The 19,199-nt window shown below is 37.4% G+C and overlaps 1 protein-coding gene across 1 annotated transcript in view; it reads left to right on the forward strand.

The window, feature by feature from the left end:
• CSMD3 (CUB and Sushi multiple domains 3) overlaps window positions 1-19,199 on the forward strand; it is a 1,322,573-nt gene that overhangs the window by 1,045,550 nt on the left and 257,824 nt on the right. The window contains exon 31 of the mRNA XM_043879976.1: window positions 1,775-1,969. Within this exon, the coding sequence (XP_043735911.1) occupies window positions 1,775-1,969 (195 nt within the window). The remainder of the gene's footprint in view (window positions 1-1,774; window positions 1,970-19,199) is intronic.

Below are 19,199 nucleotides of genomic sequence, written 5' to 3' on the forward strand. Positions count from 1 at the left end.
AAGGATTAATGTTTTTCTCTGAAAAATTAAACAAACCAACCTCTGTACTACTAAAGCCTCTTTCTTAGTGACCAAAGAATCTACTGGTTCTTTTCCTTATGTTATATGGGATACGAATTTCTTACACTGTGTGTATATGCGCACATGTGCATACCTTTGAAAGATCAAGTTATTTAGTTTTGGATTGATGCTCAGAAATCAGGTTTGTCTGACTTACAAGCTCCAGTATAACTTCTCCCCTTCATGTCTCTCATCCCCCTTTCACCTAGTCTGCCCATTACCCCTCAATGCCCAGTTTAGATGTCAGTTCTTCAGGAAGGTTCTGAATGCTGCTCCTTATACAACACACATCACAACCACAAGTGTTTACTTAATATAATTCTTTTCTTGATAGACTGTAAAAGCCATGAAGGTTAGAGTATTTTTTTTTTTTTTATCACCAAGGCTGTATTTCCAGTGTTACTTTGATAATGGGCTCTTAAGTAGTTTCTGGAAAGAAGGAAGGAAGGAAAGGAAGTGGGAATTTTTCATTTGGTATTCTATAAAAATCATTTAAATGTTTGTTTCCACCATTTCCTCTTTAGTTGAATTCAGAGAAGTCTTGTGAAGTATGTTTCCTAAAGCATAAATTTCTAATCATTTCCTGTAAGTGTTGAAGCACTTTGAACTCTGCAAACTTTATCAAATGGAATAAAAATATTTTTTTCTATTAAAATTAATCACATTTTGATTAATTTATTATGATAATATAATTACTGAAATAGCCAAACACCAAGATACTCTTGACTTAAATTACAAATATTTTATGAGTCACATCCAAAGATACACCCATCTCCTGAATTCCCATTAACATAAGATAAATTCTAATGTAACAAATCACATTTGTTATCTTGAATTTGTGACAGCCCTTACATTGTACATCTCTATTTATCTGTAATAATAATAAAATGGAAATATTCACGTGTTACCCAGACCTGGTATAACAAAAGTATTCTACTACTTATTTGTCAAAATGGATGAGCTAATATATTTCTCTCATATATTCAAAATATTCTCTCAGTCTCTCTAGTTTACTATCTGGTTCCATAGAAAACAGTTCTTTGTTGTGAATGGAATTTACTTTTTAATTACCTATTACTATTACCTTCAAAAGTTCTTGGCTTTGATATAGACTGTGTCCAAAAAGATCATGGTTTGGATATTAGAAAGATTTTGTTACTATTTTTAATGTGCAGACTTCTGCCAGATGTTTGGGAAATGAGTAGAGGAGGCAGGTTAAGAGGAATGGCTTCAGGGTAGAAAAATAGGATCTTTTACTTTCTTCCTAGTGATTAACTGAAATCAGCATAGGCAGCAGTACTATATCTAAGTTCAGTCACATGAAATGCAGTGTACTTTATTTGGGGGAAGATCTTTTAAATAATGAAATATTAAATAAACAAATTCTTCTTTTCCAAAATAATTCATTTAAAATATTTATGCATGGATGATAACACATAATTTATAATAAACTCTGAAACCCTGTGTTTGACTATATATATTAGATACTAATTTTAATGAGAAGACCAATGAGGAATTTTGTCTTTTTCTAACCACTGTGAATCAGCAAAACATCAGATATGGTTAAGGGCTGCTTATACTTTTCGCTCTTAAACATAGGCAGAAGGGTGTTGGTGCTTTCTGTTTGGTTAGAGGCAGAAATGAAGATATACTGAAAGTTTCCTAGAATGTGCTATTTTAAAATAATTCATTTTATATCAACATTACCTTACAGCAAAACTCCGAGAGTCCTGCTTTGATCCAGGCAACATAATGAATGGCACCAGACTGGGAATGGATTATAAATTAGGGTCAACAGTAACCTATTACTGTGATGCTGGTTACATTCTTCAAGGATATTCAACACTCACGTGTATCATGGGAGATGATGGAAGACCTGGATGGAATAGAGTCTTACCAAGTTGTCATGGTAAGAAAAAACCTTTTGGCTGAGTTTTTATAATTAGAAAGAATTAATTAAAGCTACTTCTGTTTTTTTTTTTAACAAATCAACCATTTAACACATGATCTACAGTGTGGTGTAGGCAATGCAGATTCTATCAAGGATTTTTTAACTGGTTTCTATAAAGAAATGATTTTGGAAAAGTGCTGATATTCCTAGGTGTCTCTAAAGCAATGTACATGTTACAGTGGGCCAGCTCTCTGAAAGCAGGGATGTTTTGTTCATTTTTTTATCCTCAGGATTTAAAGGAGTTCCTAAAACTTAAGGTTCTCAGGAAATATTGACTGAGTAACGAGGAAGAAACACATTGAAACTGTTATTTCAACAAAAGTAGATAAATGCAATAGCTATAATATTATCAATAATCACTGATAAATTTGAACCAAGGATATAGAGATATATACATTTCTCCTAAGAACTAAGTTGTTTAAAAGGAGTGACCAAGTCAGAGCTCCTGAGGCAGCTCCAAAAGCACAAAGAAGACCCAAGTGTGCAAAAAGATGGAGAAATACCTAAAATTAGTTTCAGTAACATAATATCAGATGGAAGCTGTCAGATCTGCTACAGCTATAGCTAGTACAAGACCAGTGCATCAAATTCAGAGTGCTGAAGGATCTGACAATGATCATGGCCAGGAAAATATCACATATCTTAGAAAAAGGCTTAGGGAAAAATATATTCAAAAAGAGACTAAATATTTTTAAGATTAAAAACAGTTAAAAGAGGCACCTGAAACAGAAACATCATCCTCATTTAGGGATAGGGAGTTTGCTAAGCAGTTGACCACAGTAAATAAGCAGCTCTTTCTAATGATTTTAAAGGGATAATCTAGCGGACAAAAGAAGGGAAACTGTGGGTGTCCGCAATTAACAGTGAAACAAGTGTTAATGATAATGGTTCAGAAATTCATGAATATATATTTCTGGATAAATAGCTGGAGGATTTTATAAAATAAAGTATATTTACTACTGTGATTTCAGTGGAACAAGAAAAAGCAGCAACTCTGATCTGTTGATTAAAAGTTTGGATTTTTGGTGTCTAATGCACATGGTTGTTTTTCTTAGTCATTTAATGTATTCACCTATGAGAATTATACATGTGTGATTTCTAACTAACACAAGTCATTTAACCTCTCTAAGCTTGTTCTTTGTGTTCATTCACTCAGTCATGTCTGACTCTTTGTGACCCCATGGACTGTAGCCCGCCAGCCGCCTCTGTCTATGGGATTTCCCAGGCAAGAATACCAGAGTGGTTTGCCTTTTGCTCCTCCTGGGCATCTTCCCCACCCAAGGATCAACCTGTGTCTCCTGCATTCCTGCATTGGCAGGGGGGGCTATTAACCACTGAGCTGCTTGTGAGATTGTTGTCTCTCATATCTAAAAGAAGAGTGCTTGAAATAACTTATTTCAAAATGTTGTAAGAAATTAAGAAAAGGTAGATATCTACTAAATAGCCATTGATGCTTTAGAACTGTGGTGTTGGAGAAGACTCTTTAGAGTCCCTTGAACTGCAGTGAGATCAAACCAGTCCATCCTAAAGGAAATCAGTCCTGAATATTCATTGGAAGGACTGATGCTGAAGCTGAAACTCCAATACTTTGGCCACCTGATGCGAAGAACTGACTCCTTGGAAAAGACCCTGATGCTGGGAAAGGTTGAAGGCAGGAGGAAAAGGGGATGACAGAGGATGAGATGGTTGGATGACATCACCGACACGATGGACATGAGTTTGAGCAAGCTCTGGGAGTTGGTAAGGACAGGGAATCCTGGTGTGCTGCAGTCCATGTGGTCACAAAGATTCAGACATGACTGAACTGACCGAACTGACTTGAGGTAATGATTTCATCTATTACAAGATAAAGGAAATAAAAAGGGAAGCAATTACTTTGGATTTAATCCTGCCAAAGAGGAAAAAAAATTTGATGACATGAAATTTTATAGAAAATGAAGAGAAAGAGTGATTTATTATCTTATAATTTATAGCCATACAAAAGGGAAATCAGTTTATAGGCAGAAAAGCATACTAAACTTAGAAAAGCACTTTTCAAAATTTACTGTCAGTAATCATTAAGAAACCATGGAAAATTTGCAGCATCAGACATGAAAAAACCAAAAATTTGATGGAGAAAACTCAGAAGGACACAGAAAACTATCGCTCAAAAAACTAAGTGTTAATCACTGGAATAAATGATTAAATAGGTGTATTTCAGTGACTTAGATGGGAAAGGCTGGAGTACCAAAATATATACCATTCACAAAGAATATGCTCACCTAAGATAATCCTATATATTTTCAACATTTCCAATGTTTCATGGGTCAATTATATCCTAATTAAGTGTATTTTGTATATCTGATTGAACAGTCACATTACAGACAATTTGGAGGTAAGAACAGATCTGACTTCGTGTTCTCTTACTCTATGTATAACCTGAGGCAAGCTGAGCCTTGATTTTTAAGTCTTGAAAGACAGATAACAGTTGTTAATTCAATAGGTTATTGTGAAGATTCAGTTATTAATCACAACACATAGTAAATCAGACCTGGTAAACTTCCCAACAAATACTGGCATATTAATACTTGTAATTTTTAACAGTGTTCCAGAAGCATGCATAACATTGGAAATCATGCATTGCACTTTGCATTGTATGTTATGTTTTAGATGAACTAGCCTTTTTTGTCATTTTAATATTAATTAAATGTAACTGATATTTTATATAAATACACATTCACTCATTTCTGAAAATACCACAGGAGTTGAGTATTTTAAAATTACTTAAGAGAGAATAATTTTTACCATCATTTAAGTTGGATAACAGTATCCATTGATCATGGAAAAAGCAAGAGAATAAAAAAAAAAAGCCTACATCTTTTTCATTGACTTGCTAAAACCTTTGACTGTGTGGATCACAACAAACTGGATATTCTTGAAGAGATGGGAATACCACACCCCACACTCCGCACCTGTCTCCTGAGAAACTTGTATGCAGGATAAAAAGCGACTGTTAGCACCAGACATGGAAAAACAGACTGGCTAAAAATTGGGAAAAGAGTCTGTTAAGGATGCATATTGTCACCTTGCTTATTTAACTTAGATGCAGAGTACATCATGCGAAATGCTGGTCTGGATGACTCACAAGCTGGAATCAAGATTGCCAGGAGAAAGAACAACCTCACATATGCAGATGTTACTATTCTAATGACAGAAAGCAAAGAAAAACTAAAGAGCCTCTTGATGAAAGTGAAAGAGGAGAGTGAAAAAGCTGGCTTAAAACTCAACATTCAAAAAACTAAGATCATGTTATTCAATCCCATCACTTCATAGTGAATGGGGGAAAAGTGGAAACAGTGAAGATTTTATTTTCTTGGGCTCCAAAATCACTGAGGATGATGACTGTAGTCATGAAATTAAAATACACTTGCTCCTTGGAAGAAAAGCTATAACAAACCTAAACAGCATATTAAAAAACAGAGGCATCACTTTGCACTCAAAGATCCATACAGTCAAAGCTATGGTTTTTCTAGTAGTCATGTATGGATTCTGAGAATTGGACCATAAAGAAGGCTGAGCTTCACAAAATTGGTGTTTTTGATTTGTTGTTCTGGAGAAGACTCTTGAGAGTCCCTTGGACAGCAAGATCAAACCAGTCAATCCTAAAGGAGATCAACCCTGAATATTCATTGGAAGGACTGATCCTGAAGTTGAAGCTCCAATACTTTGGCTACCTCATTCAAGAGACAACTCACTATAAAAGACCCTGATGATAGGAAGGATTCAGGGTAGGGAGAGAAGAGGGTGGCTGAGGACGAGATGGCAGATAGTATTCTGATTCAATGGATATGAGTTTGAGCAAACTCCAAGAGATAATGAGGGACAGAGAAGCCTGGTGTGCTGCTTCTCTGTTGCAAAGAGTTGGACACAACTGAGCAACGGAACAACAACAAAGTTGGATATCATTAGATTTTTAGCCATAATACTAAGATGTAAAAATCAACTTAAAGTTATTCAATGCATGCTTTAAGCTATTAGACAAAAAAATTGATACATCCCTGTTAAAAACATGATAATACTGGATAATTTCTTATATACTAGAGAGGAAAGGAAAATCCAAATTTTAGAACTAGGTACTTTTAACTCTAAACAATGATTTAAAAACAAGGAAAAAGCCTGAGTCAACTGTGAGACCTTGTTTATTTTGCACATATAAGCATGAGATAATATTGTGTAATTTGCAAAGTTGTTGGGGGAATTATATTAAATAACTTATTTAAAACATTTAGTCATATGGCTATTACTGTCATAAACTAAGAAGAACTTAATATTTTAGTTTCTTTATCAGATTTTCATATATCCATTTGTTTTCCCTCATGGTGATCATATACAGTAACTGGCTGACATTCAGATTTACTAAATTAATACCTCAAAAGTCAAAATTAGTGTGTAAAGCATGTGCAATAGAGCTAGAAGTGTTTGTTATTCATAAGTATAAATTACTCTTAAGAGAAATCTTGCATTTTTTAAGCAAAGTAAAATGTGCATATGATAACTAAGGAAATAATACTGAGATGCTTGCAATTTAAAGCAATGGAAATCAATGTTCATCTGCTTTACCCTTTTCTACTCTCCTATTCCTCAGCTGAGCTTTCTAATAATTTCTAATTGCTCTGATGGCTCTCTTTGTATAACATGAAGCTCTGTTGCTTGATTTTCCAACATTAGATAATATCTATTGATTTTCCAATACAAAAGATAAATAGTTATGTCACATCCACAGCCTATCTCTTTAGTGTTTCAGAGTTATGTTATTTTTGGTTATTCCAGTAGTTGCCTTTGTCAAGTGTAAATTTGTTTATGCCTCTATTTGTAATTTCATCAGTGTTTGAGAATTAGGTTGCCAGTTTTTTCTGCTTTACATGCTCAGTCTTACCCTATAGTAGAAATCCTAACTAAAATATCTGATAATGGAGGCAGAAGATATTGACTGACTGGTAGACTTTGCTGCAGAGTACATGAGTAGGGGGTTGGCTATTAGACTATGATCCTTAAGTGCCAACATAAGGAAAGATAGATCGATTGATTGATTGATTGTAATGTTGATTTAGTCTCACCCTGGAGCAACGTAAGTTCATGAAGTGTTGAGCTTTATATTACTCCTTTGCATGCAGGAGACATTAATGTATGTAAGAAAGCTCTTAGTAAATATTTTCTTCACCTGATCTGAACCCTAAGAATTTACAAAGTTTGTCTATTTAGGAAAAGATTTTTATCATGGTTCAGGATTAAGCATACATTTTAAATCTGAAGCATACAGAAAATGTTTTTAAGAGCTTATGTTGGACACTGGGAGATTGTATTTGTCAGAAGTAGATCCAAAAATGATAGCATCCTGTGGTAAGTCCTCAGGAATGAGAAATCCTGCAGTTTATCTCATGAGAGTGTCACATATATTAAGTTATGGCAGAACAGGATATCTGTACCTGCAGTTCACTTAGTAATCCAAAAATACTTGTGCTGGGAAAATAATTTCTTCCCTTCTTATTTTTCATTCTTTACTGAAACTCTGAGATATTTTATCTATAGACATACTAGATTAAAATAGAAATTAAATTATATCATTCTTATCCATGATCTGATTCAACATTTAAGAAAAGTATTAAAACACAAATGGTGACAGAATTGTCCACCTTAAGGGACAATTAAGGGACTAATTGTCCCTTAATATTCATTACTTGATTTATTTCACCTAATGGTATGTCATTTGTTTATGTAAATATATCTCTACCCTGATCTAGAGCACCAGTCATCTCTTGCCGCCCACTTCTGTCCCAACTAGTTTCTCTCATTTCCTTGTTTCTGCATACCATCTCCTTTGAACACAGTAATCATTAAACCATATGTTAGATTATGTCACATAATTACTCAAAATCCACCCAGTACTTCCTAAATCTGAATAAATGCCAAATATCCTATACTCTGAAGCTCTACTTAATCTGTCCATATACACCCTGACCTCTCTAAATATTTTCCCTTTTTACTTTACTGTTTGAACCACACTGGCCTCCTGGAGGGTTCTTCAAAACACTCATTACACTTCTACCTCAGGGCTTTTGCGCTTGTTGTCCTTTCTCTTTAAAGCTTTTTCTCCGGCTCTCTTGCTGACTAGCTATCTTACTTCTTGTAGGTGTATGATCACTTGTCTTTTTAATAGAAAAAACATTTCTAGTCACATCACCCTGCTCCCCAAAGTTCCCAGGATGAAATCAATATATCTAAAATTGAAATAGTATCCTGGATAAAGATATCTCTGATGTATACCTCATTAAATTTGGAATACTGGCTACAGCACAGTACTATAATTTTGTTAGTTGATTGATGAGGTATAGCTGACATATAGCATTAAACCAGTTTCAGGTATACAAAATAGTGATTTGATATTTATATGTATTGCAAAATGATCACTGTAGTTAAGTCCAGTTAATATCTGTCACCATACATAATTACAGTTTTTTTTTCTTTCAATGAAGACTTTTAAGATCTATTCTCTAAGCAGAGTTCAAGTATGCAATAGTCTTATTAATTATAGTCACCAGGCTTTATATTGCCATGACTTTTTATTCTGTAACAAGACCAATGCAATATTCTTGATCTTGTCTAATGCTGTAGCATACAGTGAGCATCCAATTGATACATAATTATAATAATAATACCCTAAGAATAAACATATTTGAACTATTCAAGAATCACTAGCTTGCCACTTGTTCTAAAGAGTATCATTCATTCCTTTTTCTCAGGTGTTCAGGTATATCAGTTATACCTAGTTCTGTATTATTAATAACTATTAGCTATGAAGGTATGAATTCAATATTGTCCTTATCCCTGAAGAGTTTACAATCTGATAAGATACAGACAGATAAGGTGCATTACTCAATATATTAATAAAACAGTCTTGTGAGCACTGTGTGGAAGTGACCCCATGGACGGTAGCCCTCCAGCCTCCTCTGCCTGGGATTTCCCAGCCAAGAATACTGGAGTGGGTTGCCATTTCCTTCTCCAGGGGATCTTCCCCATCCAGGGATTGAACCCATGTTGCCTGTGTCTCCTGCATTGGCAGGTGGATTCCTTACCACTAGGGCTGCCGGGGAAGCCCAAAAATATAGAAGAAAGAGTAAACAGGGACTGTTGTTAGAATTTCAAGCAGCTCAAAAGGCAGAGTGCCATGGGAAGGAGGACTGTTGGGGACCTTGTGTTGCTCAGAGTTTGAAGTTTTATATATATATCATTTTATACTTCACCACAACTGTAAGAACTGGAAATACTAAAATTCTTATTTTTTTAGATTAGAGACCAAGACAAAGAGATTAAAGTAGTTTCTCAGTCATACTTGCCCAGCAGTCTTATTTAGGAGTCCATTTTCTTAATCACTGTCCTATAGGTAGGCTGGGTAATGCAATGACTTTTTACTGATCTTTTTATAACTCTCAAGGCTAAGAGTGCCTGGTTCTTAACCAGAAATTTAGTTGGTTAAATGTTTCATGAAGGAATACATGGCACCAAAAATAAGTGTGAGATTTTGGATTTCCCACTTAATTCTGTAACATTCCTCTAGGCTACATATGAGAATTAAGAAAACAGTTTTTTTTTTTACCAAAAACTGGTAAAAGTGTTCACCTGAAATGGGTTTTTACATTTCATTTGAAATACAACTTTGCACTGAAAACACATGCCTTAATAAATATAGTCAGTGTTAATTCTTTTGAAAATGTGCAATGTTATTTTTAATGACTTTGTTTCACTCATGCTCACATATGTCTTGGATTCTGGAAAACAAATTAAATCAATCATTACTGACCTGTAAGACTGATCAAAGTATATAAACCCAACTATGGTAAGGCTTCCCTGGTGGCTCAGAGGTTAAAGCATCTGCCTCCAATTGGGAGACCCGGGTTCGATCCCTGGGTCCGGAAGATCCCCTGGAGAAGGAAATGGTAACCCACTCCAGTATTCTTGCCTGGAGAATCCCATGAACGGAAGAGCCTGGTAGGCTACAGTCCAATGGGTCCCAAAGCGTTGGACACGACTGAGTGACTTCACTTTCACTTTCATGGTAAATTTAAACATTCAGTAGTCATCTGACATCATTGTTTCTTCAACTTCCAACTCTTAATACATGTGAAATGATAAAACCTTTTGAAAGGAAAGCCCTCTTACTCTAGCAACTGAAGAGAAAGTTTTAAAAGAAAAAAAAAAAAATAAAAGTTCATTTATGATCATAGCTTTCCAACTTTAGAGTAATATTTCATTAGTAACCTGATATGACCTACTCTTAATTAAATCATATTGTTTTTGTATGAAGAATTAAATAATTGAATTTTTATGCCACATCTTCTGTTTAAATGGCATGATTTACCTTGGGCTAATTCCTTTTTTCTAATCTCCTTGGGGTTTGCAAAATTTTTTGAGATGTGGAATGAGTCTAGACCCTATTCTGTTACAAATGCATATCAGTTCAGTTCAGTTCAGCCGCTCAGTCATGTCCAATTCTTTGCGACCCCATGAATCGCAGCACACCAGGCCTCCCTGTCCATCACAAACTCCTGGAGTTTACTCAAACTCATGCCCATCGAGTCGGTGATGCCATCCAGCCACCTCATCTTCTGTCGTCCCCTTCTCCTCCTGCCCCAAATCCCTCCCAGCATCAGATCTTTTCCAATGAGTCAACTCTTCGCATGAGTTGGCCAATGTATTGGAGTATCAGCTTCAGCATCAGTACTTCCAATGAACACCCAGGACTGATCTCCTTTAGGATGGACTGGTTGGATCTCCTTGCAGTCCAAGGGACTCTCAAGAGTCTTCTCCAACACCACAGTTCAAAAGCATCAATTCTTCGGCACTCAGCTTTTTTCACAGTCCAACATTCACATCCATACATGACCACTGGAAAAATGATAGCCTTGACCAGACGGACCTTTGTTAGCAAAGTAATGTCTCAGCTTTTTAATATGCTACCTAGGTTGGTCATAACTTTCCTTCCAAGGAGCAAGCATCTTTTAATTCCATGGCTGCAATCACCATCTGCAGTGATTTTGGAGCCCAGAAGAATAAAGTCAGCCACTGTTTCCACTGTCTCCCCATCTATTTCCCATGAGGTGATGGGACCAGATGCCATGATCTTAGTTTTCTGAACGTTGAGCTTTAAGCCAACTTTTTCACTCTCCTCTTTCACTTTCATCAAGAGGCTCTTTAGTTCTTCTTCACTTTCTGCCATAAGGGTAGTATCATCTGCATTTCTGAGGTTACTGATATTTCTCCTGGCAATCTTGATTCCAGCTTGTGCTTCCTCCAGCCCAGGGTGTCTCATGATGTACTCTGCATATAAGTTAAATAAGTAGGGTGACAATATACTGCCTTGACATACTCCTTTTCCTATTTGGAGCCAGTCTGTTGTTCCATGTCCAGTTCTAACTGTTGCTTCCTAATCTGCATACAGATTTCTCAGGAGGCAGGTCAGGTGGTTTGATATTCCCATCTTTTTCAGAATTTTCCACAGTTTATTGTGATCCACAAAATTGAAGGCTTTGGTGTAGTCAATAAAGCAGAAATAGATGTTTTCTGGAACTCTCTTGCTTTTTCGATGATCCATCGGATATTGTCAATTTGATCTCTGGTTCCTCTGCCTTTTCTAAAACCAGCTTGAACATCTGGAAGTTCATGGTTCACATATTGCTGAAGCCTGGCTTGGAGAATTTTGAGCACCTTCATTACCTTACTAACAGATGAGATGAGTGCAATTGTGCGGTAGTTTGAGCATTCTTTGGGATTGCCTTTCTTAGGCATTGGAATGAAAACTGACCTTTTCCAGTCCTATGGCCACTGCTGACTTTTCTAAATTTGCTGGCATATTGAGTGCAGCACTTTCACAACATCACCTTTCAGGATTTGAAATAGCTCAACTGGAATTCCATCACATCCACTAGCTTTGTTCGTAGTGATGCTCTCTAAGGCCCACTTGACTTCACATTCCAGAATGTCTGGCTCTAGGTCAGTGATCACACCATTGTGATTATCTGGGTCATTAAGATCTTTTTTGTATAGCTCTGTGTATTCTTGCCACCTTTTCTTAATATCTTCTGCTTCTGTTAGGTCCATACCATTTCTGTCCTTTATCGAGCCCATTTTTGCATGAAATGTTCCCTTGGTATCTCTAATTTTCTTGAAGAGATCTCTAGTCTTTCCCATTCCATTGTTTTCCTCTATTTCTTTGCATTGATCACTGAGGAAGGCTTTCTTATCACTCTTGGCTATTCTTTGAAACTCTGCATTCAAATAGGAATATCTTTCCTTTTCTCCTTTGCTTTTCACTTCTCTTCATTTCACAGCTATTTGTAAGGCCTCCTCAGACAACTATTTTGCCTTTTTGCATTTCTTTTCCATGGGGATGGTCTTGATCCCTGGCTTCTGTACAGTGTCACAAACCTCCATCCATAGTTCATCAGGCACTCTGTCTATCAGATCTAGTCCCTTAAATCTATTTCTCACTTCCACTGTATAGTCATAAGGGCTTTGATTTAGGTCATATCTGAATGGTCTAGTGATTATCCCTACTTTCTTCAGTTTAAGTCTGAATTTGGCAATAAGGAGTTGATTATCTGAGACACAGTCAGCTCCCAGTCTTGGTTTTGCTGACTGTATAGAGCTTCTCCTCCTTTGCTGCAAAGAATATAATCAATCTGAATTCAGTGTTGTCCATCTGGTGATGTCCATATGTAGAGTGTTCTCTTGTGTTGTTGGAAGAGGGTGTTTGCTATGACCAGTGTATTCTCTTGGCAAAACTCTATTAGCCTTTGCCCTGCTTCATTCTGTAATCCAAGGCCAAATTTGCCTGTTACTCCATGTGTCTCTTGACTTCCTACTTTTGCATTCCAGTCCCCTATAATGAAAAGGACATCTTTTTTCGGTGTTAGTTCTAAAAGGTCTTGTAGATCTTTATAGAACTGTTCAACTTCAGCTTCTTCAGCATTACTGGTTGGGGCATAGGCTTGGATTACTGTGATTCTAAATGGTTTGCCTTGGAAATGAACAGAGATCATTCTGTTGTTTTTGAGATTGCATCCAAGTACTGCATTTTGGACTCTTTTGTTGACTATGATGGCTACTCCATTTCTTCTAAGGGATTCCTGCCCACAGTAGTAGATATAATGGTCATCTGAGTTAAATTCACCCATTCCAGTCCATTTTAGTTCACTGATTCCTAGAATGTTGACATTCCCTCTTGCCATCTCCTGTTTGACCACTTCCAATTTGCCTTGATTCATGGACCTAACATTCCAGGTTCCTATGCAATATTGCTCTTTACAGCATCAGACCTTGCTTCTATCACCAGTCCCATCCACAACTGGGTATTGTTTTTGCTTTGGCTCCATCCCTTCATTCCTTCTGGAGTTATTTCTCCACTGGTCTCCAGTAGCATATTGGGCACCTACAGACCTGGGGAGTTCCTCTTTCAGTATCCTATCATTTTCCTTCTCATACTGTTCATGGGGTTCTCAAGGCAAGAATACTAAAGTGGTTTGCCATTCCCTTCTCCAGTGGACCACATTCTGTCAGACCTCTCAACCATGACCCAACCATCTTGGGTGGCCCCACACGGCATGGCTGAGTTTCATTGAGTTAGACAAGACTGTGTTCCTGTGATCAGATTGGCTAGTTTTCTGTGATTATGGTTTTAGTGTGTCTGCCCTCTGATGCCCTCTCGCAACACCCACCATCTTACTTGGGTTTCTCTTACCTCAGACGTGGGATATCTCTTTACGGCTGCCTCAGCAAATCGCAACTGCTGCTCCTTACCTTGGACGAGGGGTATCTTCAGAGATTGTCTAATCTAATATACTAAGCCACTTAGCATTTCATGTCACTTAAGTACATGATATAATTAAAGCATATAGATGAGAGATTCATAGGACAAAGGCCTAGTGGTAAATATTTTCAAGTATCATAAAATATCTTCTTTTAGTCAGCTACACATAGGAATTTTGTTTACAGACATAATGCACAGATTATTTGTCAGAATCATGTGTAATATTTTCTGTATTGAAAAACAATTATGGTAATGTTGGGATAAAATCAAAGCATGTTTTGTTTTCATAGGATAGGAGGAAATGTATTTGAAAGGAAATGGGAAGGGAAGCTGATGTTATTGAGCACCTGCTAGTTTCCAGGCACTCTTACATTTATCACTCCAGTCAGCCTCCTGCATGTTCCTCTAGCGAATCTCTCAGTTCATTTCAGTTGCTCAGTCGTGTCTAACTCTTTGTGACGCCATGAACTGCAGCATACCAGGCCTCCCTGTCCATCACCAACTCTCGGAGTCCACCCAATTCCATGTCCATTGAGTTGGTGACGCGATCCAACCATCTCATTCTCTGTCATCCCCTTCTCCTCCTGCCCTCAGCCTTTCCCAGCCTCAGGGTCTTTTCCAATGAGTCAGCTCTTCGCATCAGGTGGCCAAAGTATTGGAGTTTCAGCTTCAATGTCAGTCCTTCCAATGAACACCAAGGACTGATCTCCTTTAGGATGGACTGGTTGGATCTCCTTGTAGTTGTAGGGACTCTCAAGAGTCTTCTCCAACACCACAGTTCAAAAGCATCAATTCTTCGGCACTCAGCTTTCTTTATAGTCCAACTCTCATATCCATACATGACCACTGTAAAAACCATAGCCTTAACTTGATGGACTTTTGTTGGCAAAGTATTGTCTCTGCTTTTTAATATGCTATCTAGGTTGGTCATAACTTTCCTTCCAAGGAGCAAGCATCTTTTAATTCCATGGCTGCAATCACCATCTGCAGTGATTTTGGAGCCCAGAAGAATAAAGTCAGCCACTGTTTCCACTGTCTCCCCATCTATTTCCCATGAGGTGATGGGACCAGATGCCATGATCTTAGTTTTCTGAACGTTGAGCTTTAAGCCAACTTTTTCACTCTCCTCTTTCACTTTCATCAAGAGGCTCTTTAGTTCTTCTTCACTTTCTGCCATAAGGGTAGTATCATCTGCATTTCTGAGGTTACTGATATTTCTCCCGGCAATCTTGATTCCAGCTTGTGCTTCCTCCAGCCCAGGGTGTCTCATGATGTACTCTGCATATAAGTTAAATAAGTAGGGTGACAATATACCGCCTTGACATACTCCTTTTCCTATTTGGAGCCAGTCTGTTGTTCCATGTCCAGTTCTAACTGTTGCTTCCTGACCTGCATACAGCTTTCTCAAGAGGCAAGTCAGGTGGTTTGGTATTCCCATCTCTTTCAGAATTTTCCACAGTTTATTGTGATCCACACAGGCAAAGAGAATCTTTAACATTGTAATAAGTAAATCCCTGCTCCTTTGGATTCTGGAGCATACCAAATAGAGTCGCTTTTATGACCAGCAATTCAATTGCAGACCAATATCTATAATACAGAGCACATTTTCTTGTAACCACAGACTTGGATTTCATATTTAAACCATTTTTATTTTCCCTTGTTTTGATATCTAAGTCACTACACAACGTCTTCAGATAGGTAGTTTCCTAGCCTCTCATCATGTTAAGATGCCCTCCTTCACTACATTTAGGACTATATATATGTGGGGCCTCCCAGGTGGCTCAGTGGTAAAGAATTTGCTTGCCAATGCTGGAGACATGGGTTCAGTTCCTAGGTCAGGAAGATCCCCCAGAGAAGGAAGTGGAATACTCCAGAATTCTTGCCAGGGAAATCCCATGGACAGAGAAGCCTGACTGGCTACAGTCCTTGGGGTCGCAAAAGAATTGGACACAACTCAGCAACTAATACCACACACGTGTATATTTAAGTCAGACTTCAAACATGTCATCCTAGAATGTATTGCCAGTATCTGCAAAATAATAAAAAAATTATACAGAAAATTGAATCAATCAATTATCTCCTTACAGGTGAGGAAAGAAAAGCATGTAACAGTAACTAATAGAATTCACGCACGTATGCATGCTAAGTAACTTCAGTTATGTCTGACTCTTTCAATCCTATGGACTGTAGCCCACCAGGCTCCTCTGTCCATGGGATTCTCCAGGCAAGAATACTGGAGTGGATTGCCTTACCCTCCTCCAGAGGATATTCATGACCCTGGGATCGATTGAATCCATGTCACTTATGTCTCCTGCATTGACAGTAGGTTCTTTACTTCTAGCACCACCTGGGAAGTCCTTAGAAGTCATGGTGAGATTCAAATTGTATTAATGTAATGGCACAGATTGGACATGGCTGAGCAACTAACACCCACACTAGGACACAAGATCTAAAAATAGCCAAATCTTTACTTCTATTGGGGAAACAGAAATCCTACCAACAAAGTTCATTCCACAAAACCTGGAAGAGAAAGAAAGCAATTTTATCACTGATTAAGCATATCTGGAGTACAATGCTTATTGCAGGCATCTATGAAAGACACCGTAAAGACCAGACAGAATCTCGCCCAAACGTATATAGTTGAAAAAAAGAACAAGTAACACTCCTTTTGTCTCATTCAGAGGGAAAGTGGTATGCTTTTTCTCATGCATACGTTGTGAGCAATCTTGTAAGAACCCTGAGTCAATTTCAGAAGTGTGTTTTTACAGTTTCAGAGGTCAGACAGCTGCAAGCTTTAACTGTAAAATGAAAAGGTTCATCTACTATGTTTTCAAGGAAACCCTCTAAGAGAGAGGCTAAGGAAATTGCTGCTTCCCTGCCCTTTGTTGAATACAGAAAATTTCATTTCATATTTATACTTTAACCAGGGAGCCATTCACTCCTATATTCCTGAGGGAGATATATACATAAAAGACCACAAAACAAGAGTTCTCTGAGCAACAGGGAATTTGATTCCTAACCCCAAAACACATCAACTGAGCTATATTGAGCCACCTGGGAGAGTTACTGGGTAAATCTGAACCATATTTAGGCTATAGTGTAAATAACTCCAAGAATATGTCAACGTTAGGGCTTCCCTGATAGCTCAGTTGGTAAAGAATCCACCTGCAATGCGGGAGACCCTGGTTTGATCCCTGGGTCAGGAAGATTCACTGGAGAAGGAATAGACTGCCCACTCCAGTATTCTAGCATGGAGAATTCCATGACCTGTATAGTCCATGGGGTCACAAAGAGTAGGACACGACTGAGTGACTTTCACTTATGTCAACCTTAAGAGGAGGTTTTTCTCCCAAAATTTCAAACCTGAATTTTAGGACCTTTCTGATGCTGGAAAGAATTTATTGATCCCCTAGGGAAGGAAGCAAAAGAGCAGGAAAGAAAGGGTCCTGCAATGCAACTAATATTTTCCAGATCTTCTTAGGCCAAAGCAACAATCTCTGAGTCAGTCTTCCTTAAGGAAACAAGTAAACAGAAAATGACAAGGACAGGTGGTTTGGGAGAAATCTAATTAGAATAGAATTCCCATCTATGTGTATGTGTGTACTCTGATGAAGCCTATGGACCTTAATGTCATCTTTTAATTATTTTTTAATTTAAACTTTTTCATTTTCTTTTGCGGTATAGCCAGTTAACAATACTATGATAGTTTTAGGTGAATGGTTAAGGGACTTAACCATACATAAACATGTATCCATTCTCCCCCAAACTCCCCTTCCCTACAGGCTGCCTCATAACAATGAGAAGAGTTCCTTGTGCTATACAATAAGGTCCGTATTGGTTATCCATTTTAAATATATCAGTGTGGTACATGGCCATCCCAAATTCCCTCACTATCCCTTGCCCTATGCTGCCCCCTGGCAACCATAATTTCATTCTGTAAGCCTGTAAGTCTCTTTCTGTTTTATAAGTTAGTTCATTTATATCATTTCCTTTTAGATTCCACTATAAGGGATGCCATATGATATTTCTCCTTCTCTGTCTGACTCACTTCACTCAGTATGACAATCTCTAGTCTATGTTGCTGCAAATGGCATTATTTCATTCTTTTTAATGGCCAAGTGATATCCGGTTGTTTATATGTACCACATCTTTATCCATTCTTCTGTTGATGAACATTAAGTTTCTTCCATGTCTTGGCTATCATAAACAGTGCTTTAATGAAGATTGGGGTGCAGATTATGTTTTTCTCTGGATATATGCCCATGAGTAGGATTATAGGGTCATATGACAGCTCTATTTTTAAAGGAACCTCCATAATGTTCTCCATAGTGACTGTACCAATTTGCATTCCCACCAGCAGTGTAGGAGTGTTCCCTTCTCTCTACACCCTCTCCAGCATTTGCTGTTTGTGAATTTTTTGATGATAGCCATTTTGGCTGGTTATATCTCATCATCTTTTTAAACACACAAAGTAAAATAACTCACATAGGCTTGGAAGAGAAACCAATAATATTGAAATACAGTTATCACTTACTGTAATAAAAAACAAACTTTTATGTAATAATATATATTCTTACTTAATGCCTTAAATTTGAAGTTCCAGTTTCAAGTAACTTTAGTAGTGATAAGAATAAACAATATTTTGAGGTATCTGCAATAATTTTAGGTAGTATAAAATATCTCTGATTTCTTTTGTTAACAAAGTCCCAGTTACTTCTGTTGCTAACATACTTTGTTGCTTACATTTGAAAGTAAAGGAAATGCTAAAATTTTAGTTATAAAAAATTAGCTAGAGTCTAATGAAAATATAGACATATTTCCCCATCTAATTTATGAAACAAGGTAAAGAAACCCCTGAATTATAAGAAAAAAAAAAGGAATGTGGGCCAATTCCTACTCCCTTTCACTAGTAGTGTTGGCTCTTGTTTTCCCCCAGATTTCTAAAGGATAAAGAATCCAGAGAAATTGAGGACACCACCCACACTATCAATAGCTGAGCACAGGAAAGTCCCCCAACCCATGAGCACACAGCTGAATGGAAGATGTAGGTCCCTCTTCCTTTGGGATAGAGAACTTTACTCTTTATCCTTAAGGAAAATTAAGAGGAAAGGAAAAGAAAGACAAAGAACTGTTTGTGGAGGGCTGAATGACCTGGGCAGGACCACTAAAAGGCATCCTTGTCTCTCTCAAGTGAAGAGTAGCAGAAACACCAGAGAAGTTTCTCCTGCCTTTTTCAAAGCTTTGTATTCCTTCTGGGGTTGAGGAGGTTAGTCTATCTTCCTAAGGCATTCATGAAAGCCTCATTATAGCACTTCTAGGAGATTCTGGAGTAGGTCAGGAGAGTTT

The sequence above is a fragment of the Cervus elaphus genome, chromosome 21 (genome assembly GCF_910594005.1).
Source record: "Cervus elaphus chromosome 21, mCerEla1.1, whole genome shotgun sequence".
Lineage (NCBI taxonomy): Eukaryota > Metazoa > Chordata > Mammalia > Artiodactyla > Cervidae > Cervus > Cervus elaphus.